Raw genomic sequence first — 17,768 nt, 5'->3', positions numbered from 1 at the left:
ATTGGAGCAGGTGTTCCGCTAGCGGAACGTCTAGATGTAAGAGGTTTTAAAGACCCCGGCCACTAGGATCTCCCCCTCTGAATAAGCGTTTTCCTGTTTGCTTATGGCCTTATACAGCTCATTGAGCGCGTTTTTAGTTCCAGCCAGAGACCGATGTTTGTGGTGATATGTAGACAGCTACAAAAAATACAGATGAAAACTCTCTAGATAGATAGTGAGGTCTAAAGCTTATCATTAGGTACTCTACCTCAGGCGAGCAAAAGATAATATGGACTTGGTCTTTTACCAAATAGGGCTATCTTCTGTATACCACCAGTACTTTGTACACAACTGATTGGCTCAAACACATTAAGAAGGAAATAAATTCCACAAATTAACTTTTAACAAGGCACACCCGTTTAATTTAAATACATTCCAGGTGACTACCTCATGAAGCTGGTCGAGAGAATGCCAAGAGTGTGCAAAGCTGTCATCAAGGCAAAGGTGGATATAAAATAGATTTTGATTTGTTTAACACTTTTTTGGTTACTACATTATTCCATGTGTTGTTTCATAGTTTTGATGTCTTCACTATTATTCTGAAATGTAGAAAATAGTAAAAAAATAAAGAAAAACCCTGGAATGAATAGGTGTGTCCAAACTTTTGACTGGTACCGTATGTAAATGTAATATTTCAGTATTTCATTCTCAATAAATTTGTAATAATTTCTAAAAACATGTTTTCACTTTGTCATTATGTAATCTAATTTGAATTCAGGCTGTAACACAACAAAACGTGGAAAAGTGAAGCGGTATGAATAATTTCTAATCTAGTTCCTCTATTGGTCTGGTTCATTTTTCTTCTGTACTTGTCTTCCTCAAAATGAAATGATAAATCAGATGTAAATGAGGGTCTTTGAAATGAACATATAATTTGTAATATTGCTAATTGTGTTCAGACTCTTGGAAAATGTTTTCATTTTTAAGCATGCCTCCAGGACACAATGTGGACTATTCTATGCCTAAGGCTGCCTTCCAGGGGACCTAAACGATACAAGACGGGTTCTTTCTTTCTTTTCTTTCCTTTGGTTCATGGTGAAAAGGTTGAGATCAAAATGAACCGAGGTCACTGTACTTACCAGCCGTGATGGAGGCCAGACGAACGTAGTCGTAGTCTCTCTCCATGGCTTCATAAGGGTAACTCTCTACCAGGTTGAGTCCTGAGAGAATATGGAATGACACATTGCATGACACGGTAATGACACATTATCCCTTTGGAGCTAATGAACAGGATTCACACTAGGATTGGATGGTATACGGTATATACCGTATACCGGGTATTTGGAATAAGCCATGGTATGGTTTTTCAATACCGTCAATACCATTGAAACTATTTCTTTGAATTTTGTTTTTGACATTTGAATATTTGTAGCTACTTTTTAAATAAATACCTGCAGTCAACTTGTGCAATAGGAGCGAAAGAACATTGTGTTCTTAATTTCACCAGTCATTATTATGAAGCTTACGGTAGTCCCCAGTCACGTAGGGTTGAGACTAGAGACCGGAACCTTGTGAGTCACTCACCGTTGTGCAGCACCAGGTGATATAATTAAAGTATGGAATTCCCTACTAAATGTTTGCCAGCTGGATATCGTAGAACTATTAAGTTAACTGTCTAAAATGTGCTTAATCTCTGCAGTTGTGCATTTGACTTGCTAATTTAGTAGCTAGTTAGCTATCTAGCTAAGTGGTTAGCTTCTTCCAACAGCAGAGAATCCCCTCCTGGATCAAGAGCCTAGCTGGCTAATATTTATTTGGTGCGTGCAGCAAACTGTGAGTAGCATTTTTGAGTTACTTGTATAGTTTAGGTCAGAAACTGTACAAAATATTCGCAATGCGCTCATTAACATTTAGTTAGCATTCTCTATGGGATTTTACATGTAGTTGTTGGCATTGCTAACCTTCGGATTACAGAGTATCAATGGGGTTTGAAAATAGGGCTGGTATTACTGAATATCCCGGTATTGCGCAAGGTCAGTATGAAGGCATGACACTCTGGATAATGGCCAAGCCTAATTCACACATTATTAATTTCCTGTAGACGTTTACTAGCTCTCGTGCAGGTTAATACAGAAAAAAATACCCCTCTCCAAGGACCTTCAGTCAATTATTCCACAGTGACACCAGGTGTAGTGACTGATAGCTGACTGTTTGCCAGGCATCATGACTCAGCTGCATCAGCCACATTATGTTCTGGGTAGAGAGTTAAATCTGTAACCTGTGTTACATAAATGGACTTGGCCGCTGTCCCATCCAATACAAATGACTGAGCACCTGGCTAAATTGCTCACCGTGTATGACAGACTGATGGAGACTCCAGTAGATGCTGAGGCAGTTCTTCTCCTTCTTCATGCCTCGCTTGCACTGGCAACCGTGCAGGGGGCTGGAGAGCAGGGCCGACACGGCGTTGGCGCACTGGCTCCGGGCCCCGGGGCCCAGCTTCATGCTACCATTGCCCGCTACACACTGACGCAGGGTCCGCAGACGTGGGCTGCAGGTCTCATCGCTGGAGCACGAGTCCCCAGCCACCAGACAGTCTCTGCCTGCTGACAGAACTACCTGCAGGGCTACAGGTCAGAGGAAGGGAGAGGGAGGGTGGAGGGGAAGAAAGTCGGGGACAATTAAGATGTACTTTATAGATATGGTAAGAATAAGTCTTGATCTGAAACTGCTGTAGAGGAATAAAAAGACTAATCGAACGTTCAGTGCCAGTTCATAATGATACACTTATCGTAACAGATTATTTCAGGTCGCTGTTAATTTGGGAAACCTCATTTATCATTATGCAGATCACCCAATCCATCAACAAAATCATCGGTGATTACCTTGTATAATCCAATTAAATGAAAAGTCTGACGCTCGTGAAAACGTCTTGTAGAAAATATGTGGCTACAACTAAAGGCTGCAGTATATGTTGGTGTTTGTTGGTCTATTGCAACCAAAACCCTTTCTCTGTTGGTCTACTGTATTACCAAAAGACCCCTTTCTCTGTTGGTCTACTGTAATACCACCACAACCCTTTCTCGGTGGGTCTGTTGTAACATCACAGGAACCCTTTCTCTTTTGGTCTACTGTATAACCAGCAGAACCCTTTCTCTGATGGTCTACTGTATAACCACCAGAACCCTTTCCCTGTTGGTCTATTACCACCAGAACCTTTTCACTGTTGGTCATCTGTATTACCACCAGACCCCTTTCTCTGTTGGGCTACTGTATTAACCCGGAATCCTTTCTCTGTTGGTCTATTACCACCGGAAACCTTTCTCTGTTGGGCTACTATATTACCACCAGAACCCTTTCTCTGTTGATTTACTGAATTTTCACCGGAACCCTTTTTCTGACGGTCTACTGTATTACCAGCAGAACCCATCTCTCTGTTGGTCTACAGTATTACTACCAGAAAACCTTTCTCTGTTGGTCTATTACCACCAGAACCCTTTCTCTGTGGGTCTACTGTATAACCACCGGAACCCTTCCTCTGTTGGTCTATTACCACTGGAACCCTTTCTCTGTTGGGTCTACTGTATTACCAGCAGAACAATTTCTCTGTTGTTCTACCGTATTACCACCAGACCCCTTTCTCTGTTGGGCTACTGTATAACCACCAGAATCCTTTCTCTGGATCTATTATCAAAGGAACCCTTTCTCTGTTGGTCTACTCTATAACCAGCGAAAACCTTTCTCTGATGGTCGACTGTATTACCACCAGAACCCATTCACTGTTGATAATCTGTATTACCACCGGAAATCTTCCTCTGTTGGTCTATTACCACCGGAAACCTTTCTCTTTTGGGCTACTGTAATACCACCAGAACCCTTTCTCTGTTGGTCTACTGTACTACTAGCAGAACCCTTTCTCTGTTAGTCTACTGTATTACCACCAAATCCCTTTCTCTGTTGGCCTACTGTAATACCACCGGAACCCTTTCTATGTTGGTCTGTTACCACCAGAACCCTTTCTCGTTTGGTCTACTGTATTACCAGCGGAACACTTTCTCTGTTGGTCTATTACCACCGGAACCCTATCTCTGTTGGTCTAATGAATTACCACCGGAACCCTTTCTCTGTTGGTCTATTACCACCGGAACCCTTTCTCTGTGGGTCTACTGTAATACCACTGGACCCCTTTGTCTGTTGGTCTATTATCACCGGAACCCTTTCTCTGTTGGGCTATGACATTACCAATGGAAACCTTTCTCTGTTGGTCTACCGTATTACTAGCGGAACCCTTTCTCTGTTAGTCTACTGTACTACCACAAGACCCATTTCTCTGTTGGTCTACTGTAATACCACTGGAACCCTTTCTCTGTTGGTCTGTTACCACCAGAACCCTTACTCATTTGGTCTGCTGTATTACCACCGGACCCCTTTCTCTGTTGGACTATTACCACCGGAACCATTTCTCTGTTGGGTCTACTGTATTACCAGCGTAATCATTTCTCTGTTGGTCTACCGTATTAGCACCAGACCCCTTTCTCTGTTATGCTAATGTATAACCACCTGTACCCTATCTCTGTTGGTTTTTTACCAAAGGAACCCTTTCTCTGATGGTCTACTGTAGAACCAGCGGAAACCTTTCTCTGATGGTCTACTGTATTACCACCGGAACCCTTTCCCTTTTGGTCTATCACCAGCAGAACCCTTTCACTGTTGGTGATCTGCATTACCACAGGAAATCTTTCTCTGTTGGTCTTTTACCACCATAAACCTTTCTCTGTTTGGCTACTGTAACACCAGCTTAACCCTTTCTCTGTTGGGCTACTGTATTACCCCCAGAACCCTTTCTCTGTTGGTCTACTGTATTACCACTGGAACCATTTCTCTGTCAGTCTACTGTATTACATGCAGAACCCTTTCTCTGTTGGTCTACTGTATTAACACCGGAAAACCTTTCTCTGTTGGTCTATTACCACCGGAACCATTTCTCTGTTGGGTCTACTGTATTACCAGCGGAATCATTTCTCTGTTGGTCTACCATATTACCACCAGACCCCTTTCTCTGTTGTGCTAATGTATAACCACCTGTATCCTTTCTCTGTTGTTTTTTACCAAAGGAACCCTTTCTCTGCAGTCTACTGTATTACATGCAGAACCCTTTCTCTGTTGGTCTACTGTATTAACACCGGAAAACCTTTCTCTGTTGGTCTATTACCACCAGAACTCTTTCTCTGTTGGTCTACTGTAAAACCACTGGAACCCGTTCTCTGTTGGTCTATTACCACCGGAAATTTTTCTCTGTTGGTGTACTGTATTACCACCAGACCCCTTTCTCTGTTGGTCTACTATATTACCTCCGGAACCCTTTCCCTGTTGGTCTATTACCACCACAACCCTTTCTCTGTTGGGCTACTACATTACCACCGGAACCCTTTCACTGTTGGTCTACTGTACTACCACCAGCACCCTTTCTCTGTTGGTCTACGGTATTACCACTGGAACCCTTTCTCTGTTGGTCGATTACCACCGGAACCCTTTCTCTGTTGGTTTACTGTATTACCACCTGAACCCTTTCTCTGCTGGTGTACCGTATTATCATAGAAAAGCTTTCTCCGTTGGTCTACTTTAATACAACCGGAACCCTTTCACTGTTGGTCTATTACAACCAGATCCCTTTCTCTGTTGGTCTACTGTATTACCACCGTAACCCTTTATCTGTTGGTCTATTTCCAACAGAACCCTTTCTCTGTTGGGCTACTATAGGAACCATTTCTCTGTTGGTCTACTGTATTACCACCAGAACCCTTTGTCTTTTGGTTTATTACCACCAGAACCCTTTCTCTGTTGGACTACTGTACTACCGCTGGAACCCTTTCTCTGTTTGTCTATTAGCCCCAGCATTCTTTCTCTGCTGGTCTAATGTATTACCACCGTAAAACTTTCTCTGTTGGTCTACTGTTTTACCAGGGTAACCCTTTCTCTGTTGGTCTAATGTATTACCACCGGAACTCTTTCTCTGTTGGTCTATTAGCCCCAGCACTCTTTCTCTGCTGGTCTACTGTATTACCACCGGAACAATTTCTCTGTTGGACTAATACCGCCGGAACCCTTTCTCTGTTGGTCTATTACCACCAGAACCCTTTCTCTGTTGGTCTATTACCACCGGAACTCTTTCTCTGTTGGTGTACTGTATTACCACCGGAACCCTTTCCCTGTTGGTCCACTGTATTACCACCAGACCACTTTCTCTGTTGGTCTAATGTATTACCACAGGAACCCTTTCTCTGTTGGTCTATTACCACCGGAATCCTTTCTCTGTTGGTCTATAACCAACAGAACCCTTTCTCTGTTGGTGTACTCTATAATCAGCGAAACCCTTTCTCTGATGGTCTACTGTATTACCACCGGAACCATTTCCCTGTTGATCTACAGTATTACCACCGGAAAACCATTCTCTGTTGGTCTATTACCACCAGAGCCCTTTCTCTGTGGGTCTACTGTAATACCACTGGAACCATTTCTCTGTTGTTCTATTACCACCGGAACCCTTTCTCTGTTTGTCTACTGTAATACCACTGGAACCCTTTCTCTGTTGGTCTATTAAGATCGGAACTCTTTCTCTGCTGGTCTACTGTATTTCTACGGGTACCCTTTCCCTGTTGGTCTACAGTATTACCACCAGACCCCTTTCTCTGTTGGTCTACTGTATTACCACCGGAAGCCATTCTCTGTTGATCTATTACCACCGGAACCCAATCTCTGTTGGTCTACCATATTACCGGCGGAACCCTTTCTATGTTGTTTTACTGTATTACCACCGGAACCCTTTCTCTCTTCATTCAAATATTTTTTATTGAACACATACACAAGAATGGTGTATAGGTATAAAATACAAGTTTACAGTTCTTATCTAAACATAAGAGAACAGACATTAACCAAAAGACCCAGAGTTCTGGGCACAAAACAAATATTACAAAACAAGACATACCAAACAAGGACAGGTAGAAAAAAAAAGGGTCGATGTAGCCCCCCCAATTATACCCCACTTTATCCCCCCTTATTCCACCCTATTCCCCTCCCAACTGCTCGGGTGGCGGGGCCAGCACACGCTGCCCAAAGGTAGATTACCGTATGACAACTGAGAGTGCGTTAAGAGCAAATTCACAGCGCCGCCTGGTCCAAGTAAGAGAGGAAAGGCTGCCAGATTTGATCAAATGTTGATAATTTATTGTTCAAAATATATCTAATTCTTTCTAAGTGTACAGTGTTTGCCAATTCGCTGAGCCATAATTTGGTAGAGGGCGCTTCCCTCTTTTTCCAAAACAACAAGATTAATTTTTTTGCCGAAATGAGACTGTAAGAGATGAGTTTTTTGGGGGAGTTGGTTAATCCGTTTAGGGAATCGGACACTCCCAGGATTATCAGAAGCGGGTCTGGGTCTATTGAAGTCTCCAGAACTTCAGAGAGGACCCCAAAAATTCCACACCAATACCCATACAAGTTAGAGCATAGGGCAAAGCAGTGGAGTAGTGTACCCTGCTCAGCCTGACATTTATCACACATAGGGGATGTACCAGGAAATATCCTATGCAGTTTGGTTTTGGAATAGTGTAATCTGTGTAATACCTTGAATTGTATGAGACGATGTCTGGAGTTAATGGAGCAGGTGTGGATAGACACCAAGCTATCTTCCCAGTCTGCCACCGAAATGTCAGTCCCTAGTTCTTCCTCCCATTTTGCCTTAATGGCATCAGTAGAGGGTGCGCTAACAGATTGAAAAGCATCCTATATACAAGATATCAGTTTGTCTGAGGTGGGGCATATTTTTATGCATCCGTCAAACGTGGAAGGTTTAGCATTCCCAAATGTTAGGAGGTATTTTCTAACATAGTCTCTAATCTGTAGGTATCTGAAAAAGTTACTACTGGGAAGATTATAAATTTCCCTCAGCGATTCAAAGGAAGCAAAGGTTCCCCCTATATATAAATCCCCTATGGTACTTATCCCCAACTCTCCCCACCGCTCAAAGGTGTTATCAAGGTTAGAGGGGGCAAAGGAGGGATTCCTGGCAACAGGAAGCATGAATGATATTGGTCTAAGATCAAAGTGGACTTTAATTTGCTTCCAGATTCGGACTGTGCTATGTATAATAGGATTGTTACGGTAAAGTGACATCTCCAGATTGACAGGTGACAAAATCACAGCACCAATAGAGAAGGGGTGGCACTCCTCTTGCTCCATACTAAGCCAGCTGGATGGCGGGTGTGCGTCATCCAGCAGAAACGTAACAGCGCGGAGGTTGGCGGCCCAGTAGTAAAATATAAAGTTTGGGAGAGACAATCCTCCTTCCATCTTGGATTTACAGAGGTGTTTTTTACCTATCCTGTGTGTTTTATAATCCCAGATGAAAGGATTGATAATAGAGTCCAGTTGTTTATGAAAGGATTTAGGTATGAATATTGGGATGTTCTGGTATAGGTAGAGCAGTTGTGGGAGGAAGACCATTTTAATGGCATTAATTCTTCCGAGCAGAGAAATTGGGAGAGTTCTCCAAAATTGTATGTTTGCCTTAAGTTTTTGCATCAGAGAGGGGAAATTCTCTTTAAATAGTAAGGAGTATTGTTTGGTAACTACAATTCCAAGGTAGGTAAATTTATCTGAAGATAGCTTAACTGGAAGATGTTCTAGCCAGGAGGTGTTTTGCAACCGAATGGGCATTAATTCACTCTTGTTCCAATTTATTCTGTATCCCGAGAAGGTACCAAACAAATTAATCACCTCCAGAATAGCTGGAATACTATCTTGGGGTTCTGTTACATAGAGGAGAATGTCATCTGCGTTTAGGGAAATCTTATTTAGAGTATGTTTAGTATTATAGCCGTGTATTGCTGCATGAGATCTGATCGCTTGAGCGAGAGGTTCAATAATTATGGCGAAGAGCATAGGCGACAGCGCACAACCCTGCCTTGTCCCTCTGTGAAGGTTAAATCGGGGCGACAATGATTGGTTAGTGAGTATTCTCGCACAGGGGTTCCTATTTAAAAGCTGGATCCACTTTATGAACCCATCTCCAATATTACATTTCTGTAGGACCTTGAATAGATAGGGCCACTCAACTTGGTCAAAGGCCTTTTCAGCGTCAAGAGATATAACGGCTAGGTCCACGTTAGGTAACCTCTGAGAATACATAATGTTGAATAGGCGCCTGAGATTGAAGAATGAGTTTCTGTTAGGGATAAAGCCGGTCTGGTCTGAATGGACCAATTTGCCAATTAAAGTGCTCAGCCTGTTAGCCAAAGTTTTTGCTAAAATCTTTTGGTCTGTATTAACCTATTAGGGCTAGGGGGCAGTATTTACACGGCAGGATAAAAAACGTACCCGATTTAATCTGGTTACTACTCCTGCCCAGTAACTAGAATATGCATATAATTATTGGCTTTGGATAGAAAACACCCTAAAGTTTCTAAAACTGTTTGAATGGTGTCTGTGAGTATAACAGAACTCATATGGCAGGCAAAAACCTGAGAAGATTTCATGCAGGAAGTGGCCTGTCTGACAAGTTGTTGTTGTTCTTGCCTCTGTTTATTGAAGACTGAGGATCTTAGCTGTAACGTGACACTTCCTACGGCTCCCATAGGCTCTCAGAGCCCGGGAAAAAGCTGAAGGATATCGAGGCAGCCTCTGGCTGAAACACATTATCGCCTTTGACAAGTGGCCAATCAGAGGACAAAGGGCTTAGGCGTGTGCCCGAGTCGACCCCATGCTTTATTTTCTTTCGTCTGTTTACCTAATTGCAGATTCCCGGTCGGAATATTATCGCTTTTTTACGAGAAAAATGGCATAAAAATTGATTTTAAACAGCGATTGACATGCTTCGAAGTACGGTAATGAAATATTTAGAAATCTTTTGTCACGAGATGCGCCGTGCGCGTAACCCTTATTTACCATTCGGATAGTGTCTTGAACGCACAAACAAAACGCCGCTGTTGGAACATAACTATGGATTATTTGGGACCAAACCAACATTTGTTATTGAAGTAGAAGTCCTGGGAGTGCATTCTGACGAAGAACACCAAAGGTAATCAAACTTTTCTAATAGTAAATCGGAGTTTGGTGAAGGCTAAACTTGCTGGGTGTCTAAATAGCTAGCCCTGTGATGCCGGGCCATCTACTGAGAATATTGCAAAATGTGCTTTCACCGAAAAGCTATTTTAAAATCGGACATATCGAGTGCATAGAGGAGTTCTGTATCTATAATTCTTAAAATAATTGTTATGCTTTTTGTGAACGTTTATCGTGAGTAATTTAGTAAATTGTTAGTAAATTCGCCGGAAGTTTGCGGGGGGTATGCTAGTTCTGAACGTCACATGCTAATGTAAAAAGCTGGTTTTTGATATAAATATGAACTTGATTGAACAAAACATGCATGTATTGTATAACATAATGTCCTAGGGTTGTCATCTGATGAAGATCATCAAAGGTTAGTGCTGCATTTAGCTATCTTCTGGGTTTATGTGACATTATGTGCTAGCTTGAAAAATGGGTGTCTGATTATTTCTGGCTGGGTACTCTGCTGACATAATCTAATGTTTTGCTTTCGTTGTAAAGCCTTTTTGAAATCGGACAGTGTGGTTAGATTAACGAGAGTCTTGTCTTTAAAATGCTGTAAAATAGTCATATGTTTGAGAAATTGAAGTAATAGCATTTCTAAGATATTTGAATAACGCGCCACAGGATTCCACTGGCTGTTACGTAGGTGGGACGATTTGGTGCCACCTACACTAGAGAGGTTAAGGAGGGATATTGGTCTGTATGACCCTACCTCTTCCGGATCCTTACCCTTCTTATGTATAACTGTAATAAACGCCTCATCCAAAGTGGATGGGAGCGCTCCATCCTCGTTGGCCTGAACCAACATTTTGTGTAGGTAGGGAGAGAGCATGTTGCTGAATGTTTTGTAGAATTCACTCGGGTATCCATCTGGGCCCGGGGTCTTGCCACTCTTTAGAGATTTTATTGTTTCTCTAATTTCTTCAAGAGATATTTCCTTATTCAGGAAGTTAGTGTCTTCCTGGTTCAGGGCAGGAAGATTACAGTCCTCCAAAAAGTTTTGCATAATTAAGGGGTTAGGGTCCGCTTTAGATGTATATAAAGTCTCATAAAACTGACGGAATCTGCCATTTATGTCTTTGGGGGAAGAGAGTAATTCCCCAGATGCAGATTTAACTTTGTGAATCATTCGGTCACTCACATTCTTACGAAGTTGTCTGGCGAGTAGTTTGTGTGGTTTGTCACCAAACTCAAAATATTTTTGCTTGGCATAGAGAAAAGATTTAGCAATTTTAGCAGAGAGGATCTGATTGTATTTACATTTTAAAGACATAATTTGTTTATGTTTCTCCCTAGATGGGTGTCTAGCATTCTCCCTATCCAGTAAGTGAATTTGTCCCTCCAGTTCTACCAATTCTCTTCTGTTTTGCCTACTCCTGGCAGTCTGAAAGGAGATGATACAGCCTCTCAAATAAGCCTTCAGTGTTTCCCACAATAATGCTGGGGAAGTCTCTGTGTTGTCATTGGTATCAAAGAAAAATGTAATTTGATCTTTAAGATGTTCACAGAATGTTGGTTCTGTGAGGAGCTGAGGATTCAACCTCCAGACCCTCTCGTTTGGTACGATGTCACCCAATCTCAGGGAGAAGGTTAGTGGACTGTGGTCAGAGATTATAATATCATGATACCTCACATTACAGGTATAGGGGAGTAGTTTAGCATCAACCAAAAAGTAGTCAATTCGAGTATAAACATTGTAAACATGAGAGTAAAAGGAGTATTCCCTACCCGTAGGGTTAGAGATCCTCCATATATCAAATAAGTTCAAATTTTTTATGTAGGTATTCAAGAATTCTCTTGAATAGGAGGTAGGGGTTCGCCGGGTAGAGGATCTATCCAAATATTGGTCTAGCACACAGTTGAGGTCCCCTCCAATGACCAGGTTAGTATGGGAGATATCTGGAATCAGGGCAAGGACTCTTTTGAAAAAAGAGGGGTTATCAATGTTTGGCCTATAGATATTAAGTAGAGTTACAGAAGTAGAGTGGATCTCTCCTATTACGATCACATAACGACCCTCTTTGTCCACAATAGTGGTTTTATGTTGAAAGGGAATTCCTTTCCGTACCAGAATCGCTGTGCCTCTCGTTTTGGCAGAGAAGTTAGAGTGATAATTAGAACATTCATATAGCATACACAGACAAATAAATCATTGCTCCTTAAATAGATGTACACACAAAAATAATAGTTTAAAAAGAAACCATTAAAAAGTTCCTATCAAGCAACTGTAGTGAGAGTTAACTGAGCAAAACCTGCTGAGAGAGTTAAAACCAGATACTTACATTTAAGTCTGTTATGAGAATTGTTTTTCAGATGGGTTTCTTGCAAAAATATAATATCAGACGAGAGAGCTTTCAAGTGGGCTAGGACCTTGCTTCTCTTAATTGGTTCATTTAAACCCTTGACATTCCAGGAAGTGAATGTAAGCCCCGCCCTCCTCTCATTTGTAGTTCCTATGGTGGCCTGCATAGCATGTAAGTTACTAAAAAGGTAAGAAAGCGCACCAAACCATCACGATCAGCATATGTAGCACCTACACCCGAGCAGTATCCAACCCACCCCCCCCCCTGCAAGCACCTTTACTCTCCACCCTATTCCCCTACTTTCCCCAACATTTACCCCTCCCATCAACCCACATTTAACAGGCATACACAAAAAGGAGAGAAAAAAACATGAAAATAAAAATAATAAACACATTGTCTGGCCGATGCCAAAAAAGCACGGCGCGACCTCGAACAAGAGGTAAAACAAAAATAAAATCCCAACTGTACGTTCACCTCTCACTATCCTAGAACTTCTACTAACATCTGAACTGAGGAGGCTCCCGCGATTAAAGTGTTCAATTAGCATCTATTAAACCTAAACAGAATAAGTTGCAACTTAAACATATTGTGCACTTAAGCTTCATCTTGGGTCAATCCCTGAGATAAGCAAGATATAGCATCACAAGATTACATTGCTAAGCAATGCCGATCTAAACATAAACCATCAGCAACCGACATAGACAGCAGTACAATTACATATTGTGGGTTAGGAGATGGGAACAAGGATTTCGATAAATTGAACGTACCCCCCAATCAATTTTTTTTTTTTAATAATAATACAAATTTTAAAAAATACATTTTTTCCCCCTTCTAAATAAAATGTTTTAAATTATCTTTTTAATAACTAAAAAAACAATAGTGATATATATATATACACATACATATATATATACATACACACATACATACCTATATACACACATATACACACACACATACACACACACACACATATACACACACATATACACACATATACATACACACACACGCATACACACACATACATCCATACACATACACACACATGTACATATACATACATACATCCATACACATACACACACATGTACATATACATACATACATACATACACACACAGGCACATATATACACACACACACGTGCATACCTACCTACACACACCCATGCGCAAGTATATACACGCATACCCACATACGTACACACGTGCATACACATACACACACACATACGCACATACACATCTACGTACACATACACACACATCCAAAAATATATACTTATAGAAATAAATATTTAAAAAAATATATATACAGATACACACACACACACATCTACACCCCAGAATAGTTATATACACTAATTTCAAATATACACATTCCTAATAATAAAATGCTAAGAGAAAATAATAATAAAGTACACATAGTAATTATATGTACGCACACCTACACAGACACAAGCACCACAGAGGGCTGGTGGGAATCTAATCGTGAGAGCGGGCCAGGCTATGACAAAGGCAGAGCAGCACAAAACATGAACTTGCTATCCAGAGCCAGCCTCTATCCCCTCTGCCAGCCCAACAACGCGAAGGTTGTGACGTCTGGATCGGCCCTCCAGGTCGACCACTTTCACAGAACTATCCTGCAATGACGTGCATAGCTTCTCTAACTCGTCGATCCTACCAGCGTTGAATTCAGAGGCTTTCTCAAGGTCCACAATACTCTGGCCCTGCGAGGCGACCGTTCGAATGGTGCTCTCAATTTTAGTGGCCAGTTCAGCAATAGTAGCCTTAAGATCCTCAGCTATAGCAACACGTAGTTCTCCCAAAGCCCGGGTAAGTTCTGTAAGTGTCACGTTGTTACCTGCGCCTTCCGCCATGTCTGTCTCGTTGTTTGGTGGGGAGTAGGCCTCCGAAGTGGATTTATTGTCCTTTGGTCGCTTATTACTCGGCATTTTCACATAGAAAGTTACAATATTGTATTAGAAAGAAACGTTTGTTGTAAAAAGTGCTATAAAGTAGGTTAAGTTAGATTATTTCGCAAAATAGTTGCAGGAGCCTCTCACACACAGCCGTTCACCGAACCCTTTCTCTCTTGATCTATTACCACCGGAACCCTTTCTCTGTTAGTCTATTACTATCGGAACTCTTTCTCTGTTGGTCTACTGTATTTCTACCGGAACCCTTTCCCTGTTGGTCTACTGTATTACCACCAGACCCCTTTCTCTGTTGGTCTACTGTATTACCATCGGAACCCTTTCTCTGTTGAACTATTACCACCGGAACCCTTTCTCTGTGGGTCTACTGTATTATCACCTGAAACCTTTCTCTTCTGGTCTACCGTATTACAACCAGACCTCTTTCTCTGTTGTTCTACTGTATTACCACCGGAACCATTTCTCTGCTGGTCTACTATATAACCACTGGAAACCTTTCTATGTTGGTCTATTACGACCGGAAACCTTTCTCTTTTGGTCTTCTGTGATACCACCGGAACCATTTCTCTGTTGGTCTACTGTATTACCAGAGGAACCCTTTCTCTGTTGGTCTACTGTATTATCACCGGAACCCTTTCCCTGTTGCTCAATTACCACCGGAACCCTTTCATTGTTCGTTTATTGTATTACCAGCAGAACCCTTTCTCTGTTCTTCTACTGTATTACCACCGGAAGCCTTTCTCTGTTGATCTATTACCACCGGAACCCAATCTCTGTTGGTCTACCGTATTACCAGTGGAACCATTTCTATGTTGTTTTACTGTATTACCACCGGAACCCTTTCTCTCTTGATCTATTACCACCGGAACCCTTTCTATGTTAGTCTATTACTATCGGAACTCTTTCTCTGTTGGTCTACTGTATTTCTACTGGAACCCATTCCCTGTTGGTCTACTTGTAACGCCCTGGCCATAGAGGGGTTTTTGGTCTTTATTTTGGTTAGGCCAGGGTGTTACATTGGGTGGGCGTTCTATGTGCATTTTTCTATGTTGGTTTGTTTCGTTGATTTTGGCCGTGTGCCTTCCAATCAGGCACAGCTGTAGAGAGTTGTTGCTGATTGGGAGTCACACAAGTGCCTGTATTTCCGTTGGGGTTTTGTGGGTAATTGTTTCTGTTTCTGTTTAGAGTAATTTCCAACACGACTGTTCTGCTGTCGTGTATTTGTTATTTTTTGTAGTGTTCTCTTCGTTGTAATTAAAATTCAAGATGAACACTAACTCCGCTGCACCTTGGTCAACTCTCTCTCCCGACAGCCGTTACAGAATTACCCACCAAAAACGGACCAAGCAGCGGAGGAAGGAGAGGCACCAGGAGAAGGACTCGTGGACTTTGGAGAAGATGGAGAGGAACGTTCAGGATTCCTGGAGATGAAAGGAATTAATGGACGGAAAGGGACCATGGGCTCCAGCTGGGGAGTATCGCCGCCCGCAGTGGGAGATCGAGGCGGCGAGAGCTGAGAGGCGCTGGTATGAGGAGAGGGAGCGCAACAGGCACGAGAGGCAGCCCCCCAATTTTTTTGGGGGGGGGGGCACACAGGGAGTGTGGCGGAACCAGGAAGGAATTCTGGGCCAACTCCCAGTGCTTACAGGAGGCAGTGTAGTACTGGTCAGACACCATATTATGCGGTAAAGCGCACGGTGTCCCCAGTACGCGTTCAAAGCCCGATGCGCTACATACCAGCCCCCCGCAAGTGCCATGCGAGGACAGGCATCGAGCCAGGACGGGTTGTGCCAGCTCAGCGCGTCTGGTCTCCAGTGCGCCTTTTCGGGCCAGGGTATCCTGCAACGGCTTTGCGCACTGTGTACCCTGTATTACCACCAGACCACTTTCTCTGTTGGTCTAATGTATTACCACAGGAACCCTTTCTCTGTTGGTCTATTACCAACAGAATCCTTTCAATGTTGGTCGATAACCAACAGAACCCTTTCTCTGTTGGTCTACTGTATAATCAGCGGAACCCTTTCTCTGATGGACTACTGTATTACCACAGGAACCATTTCCATGTTGAACTACAGTATTACCACCGGAAAACCATTCTCTGTTGGTCTATTACCACCAGAACCCTTTCTCTGTTCGTCTACTGTCTAACCAGCAGAACCCTTTCTCTGATTGTCTACTTTATTACCAATGGAACACTTTCCTGGTTCGTGTACTACCACCAGAACCCTTTCACTGTTGGTCATCTGTTTTACCACCTCAAATATTTCTCTGTTGGTCTATTACCACTGGAAACAATGCTCTGTTGGGATACTGTATTACCACCTAAACACTTTTTCTGTTGGTCTACTGTATTACCACCAAAACCCTTTCTCTGCTGTTCTACCGTATTACAAGCAGGACCCTTTCTCTGTTTGTCTACTGTATTACCACCGGAAAACCTTTCTCTGTCGGCCAATTACAACCAGAACCCTTTCTCTGTTGGTCTATTACCACCTCTCACAGTTCTGGGTGACTTTAACCTCCCCACGTCTACCTTTGACTCATTCCTCTCTGCCTCCTTCTTTCCACTCCTCTCCTCTTTTGACCTTCCCCCTCTCACCTTCCCCCCCCTACTCACAAGGCAGGCAATACGCTTGACCTCATCTTTACTAGATGCTGTTCTTCCATTAATCTCATTGCAACTCCCCTCCAAGTCTCCGACCACTACCTTGTATCCTTTTCCCTCTCGCTCTCATCCAACACTTCTCACTCTGCCCCTACTCGGATGGTATTGCGCTGTCCCATCCTTCGCTCTCTCTCTCCCGCTACTCTCTCCTCTTCCATCCTATCATCTCTTCCCTCTGCTCATACCTTCTCCAACCTATCTCCTGATTCTGCCTCCTCAACCCTCCTCTCCTCCCTTTCTACATCCTTTGATTTTCTCTGTCCCCTATCCTCCAGGCCGGCTCGGTCCTTCCCTCCTGCTCCGTGGCTCGACGACTCACTGCGAGCTCACAGAACAGGGCTCCGGGCAGCCGAGCGGAAATGGAGGAAAACTCGCCTCCCTGCGGACCTGGCATCCTTTCACTACCTCCTCTCTACATTTTCCTCTTCTGTCTCTGCTGCTAAAGCCACTTTCTACCACTCTAAATTCCAAGCATCTGCCTCTAACCCTAGGAAGCTCTTTGCTACCTTCTCCTCCCTCCTGAATCCTCCTCCCCCTCCCCCCCTCCTCCCTCTCTGCGGATGACTTCGTCAACCATTTTGAAAAGAAGGTTGACGACATCCGATCCTCGTTTGCTAAGTCAAACGACACCGCTGGTCCTGCTCACACTGCCCTACCCTGTGCTTTGACCTCTTTCTCCCCTCTCTCTCCAGATGAAATCTCGTGTCTTGTGACGGCCGGCCGCCCAACAACCTGCCCACTTGACCCTATCCCCTCCTCTCTTCTCCAGACCATT

At 42.9% G+C, this 17,768-nt stretch overlaps 1 protein-coding gene across 2 annotated transcripts in view; it reads right to left on the bottom strand.

The window, feature by feature from the left end:
- Positions 1–17,768, bottom strand: part of gfra4b (GDNF family receptor alpha 4b) — an 86,245-nt gene that overhangs the window by 15,300 nt on the left and 53,177 nt on the right. For both annotated transcript variants that reach the window (XM_029725614.1, XM_029725606.1), the window contains exons 2-3: positions 2,331–2,606; positions 1,119–1,199 (exon numbers count right to left, since the gene is read on the bottom strand). In XM_029725614.1, coding sequence (XP_029581474.1) covers positions 1,119–1,199; positions 2,331–2,606 — 357 coding nt within the window. The remainder of the gene's footprint in view (positions 1–1,118; positions 1,200–2,330; positions 2,607–17,768) is intronic.

The sequence above is a fragment of the Salmo trutta genome, chromosome 3 (genome assembly GCF_901001165.1).
Source record: "Salmo trutta chromosome 3, fSalTru1.1, whole genome shotgun sequence".
Classification (NCBI taxonomy): Eukaryota; Metazoa; Chordata; class Actinopteri; order Salmoniformes; family Salmonidae; genus Salmo; species Salmo trutta.
The sequence above is the reverse complement of the archived record's forward strand: the minus strand, read 5'-3'. Positions and strand labels throughout refer to the sequence as shown.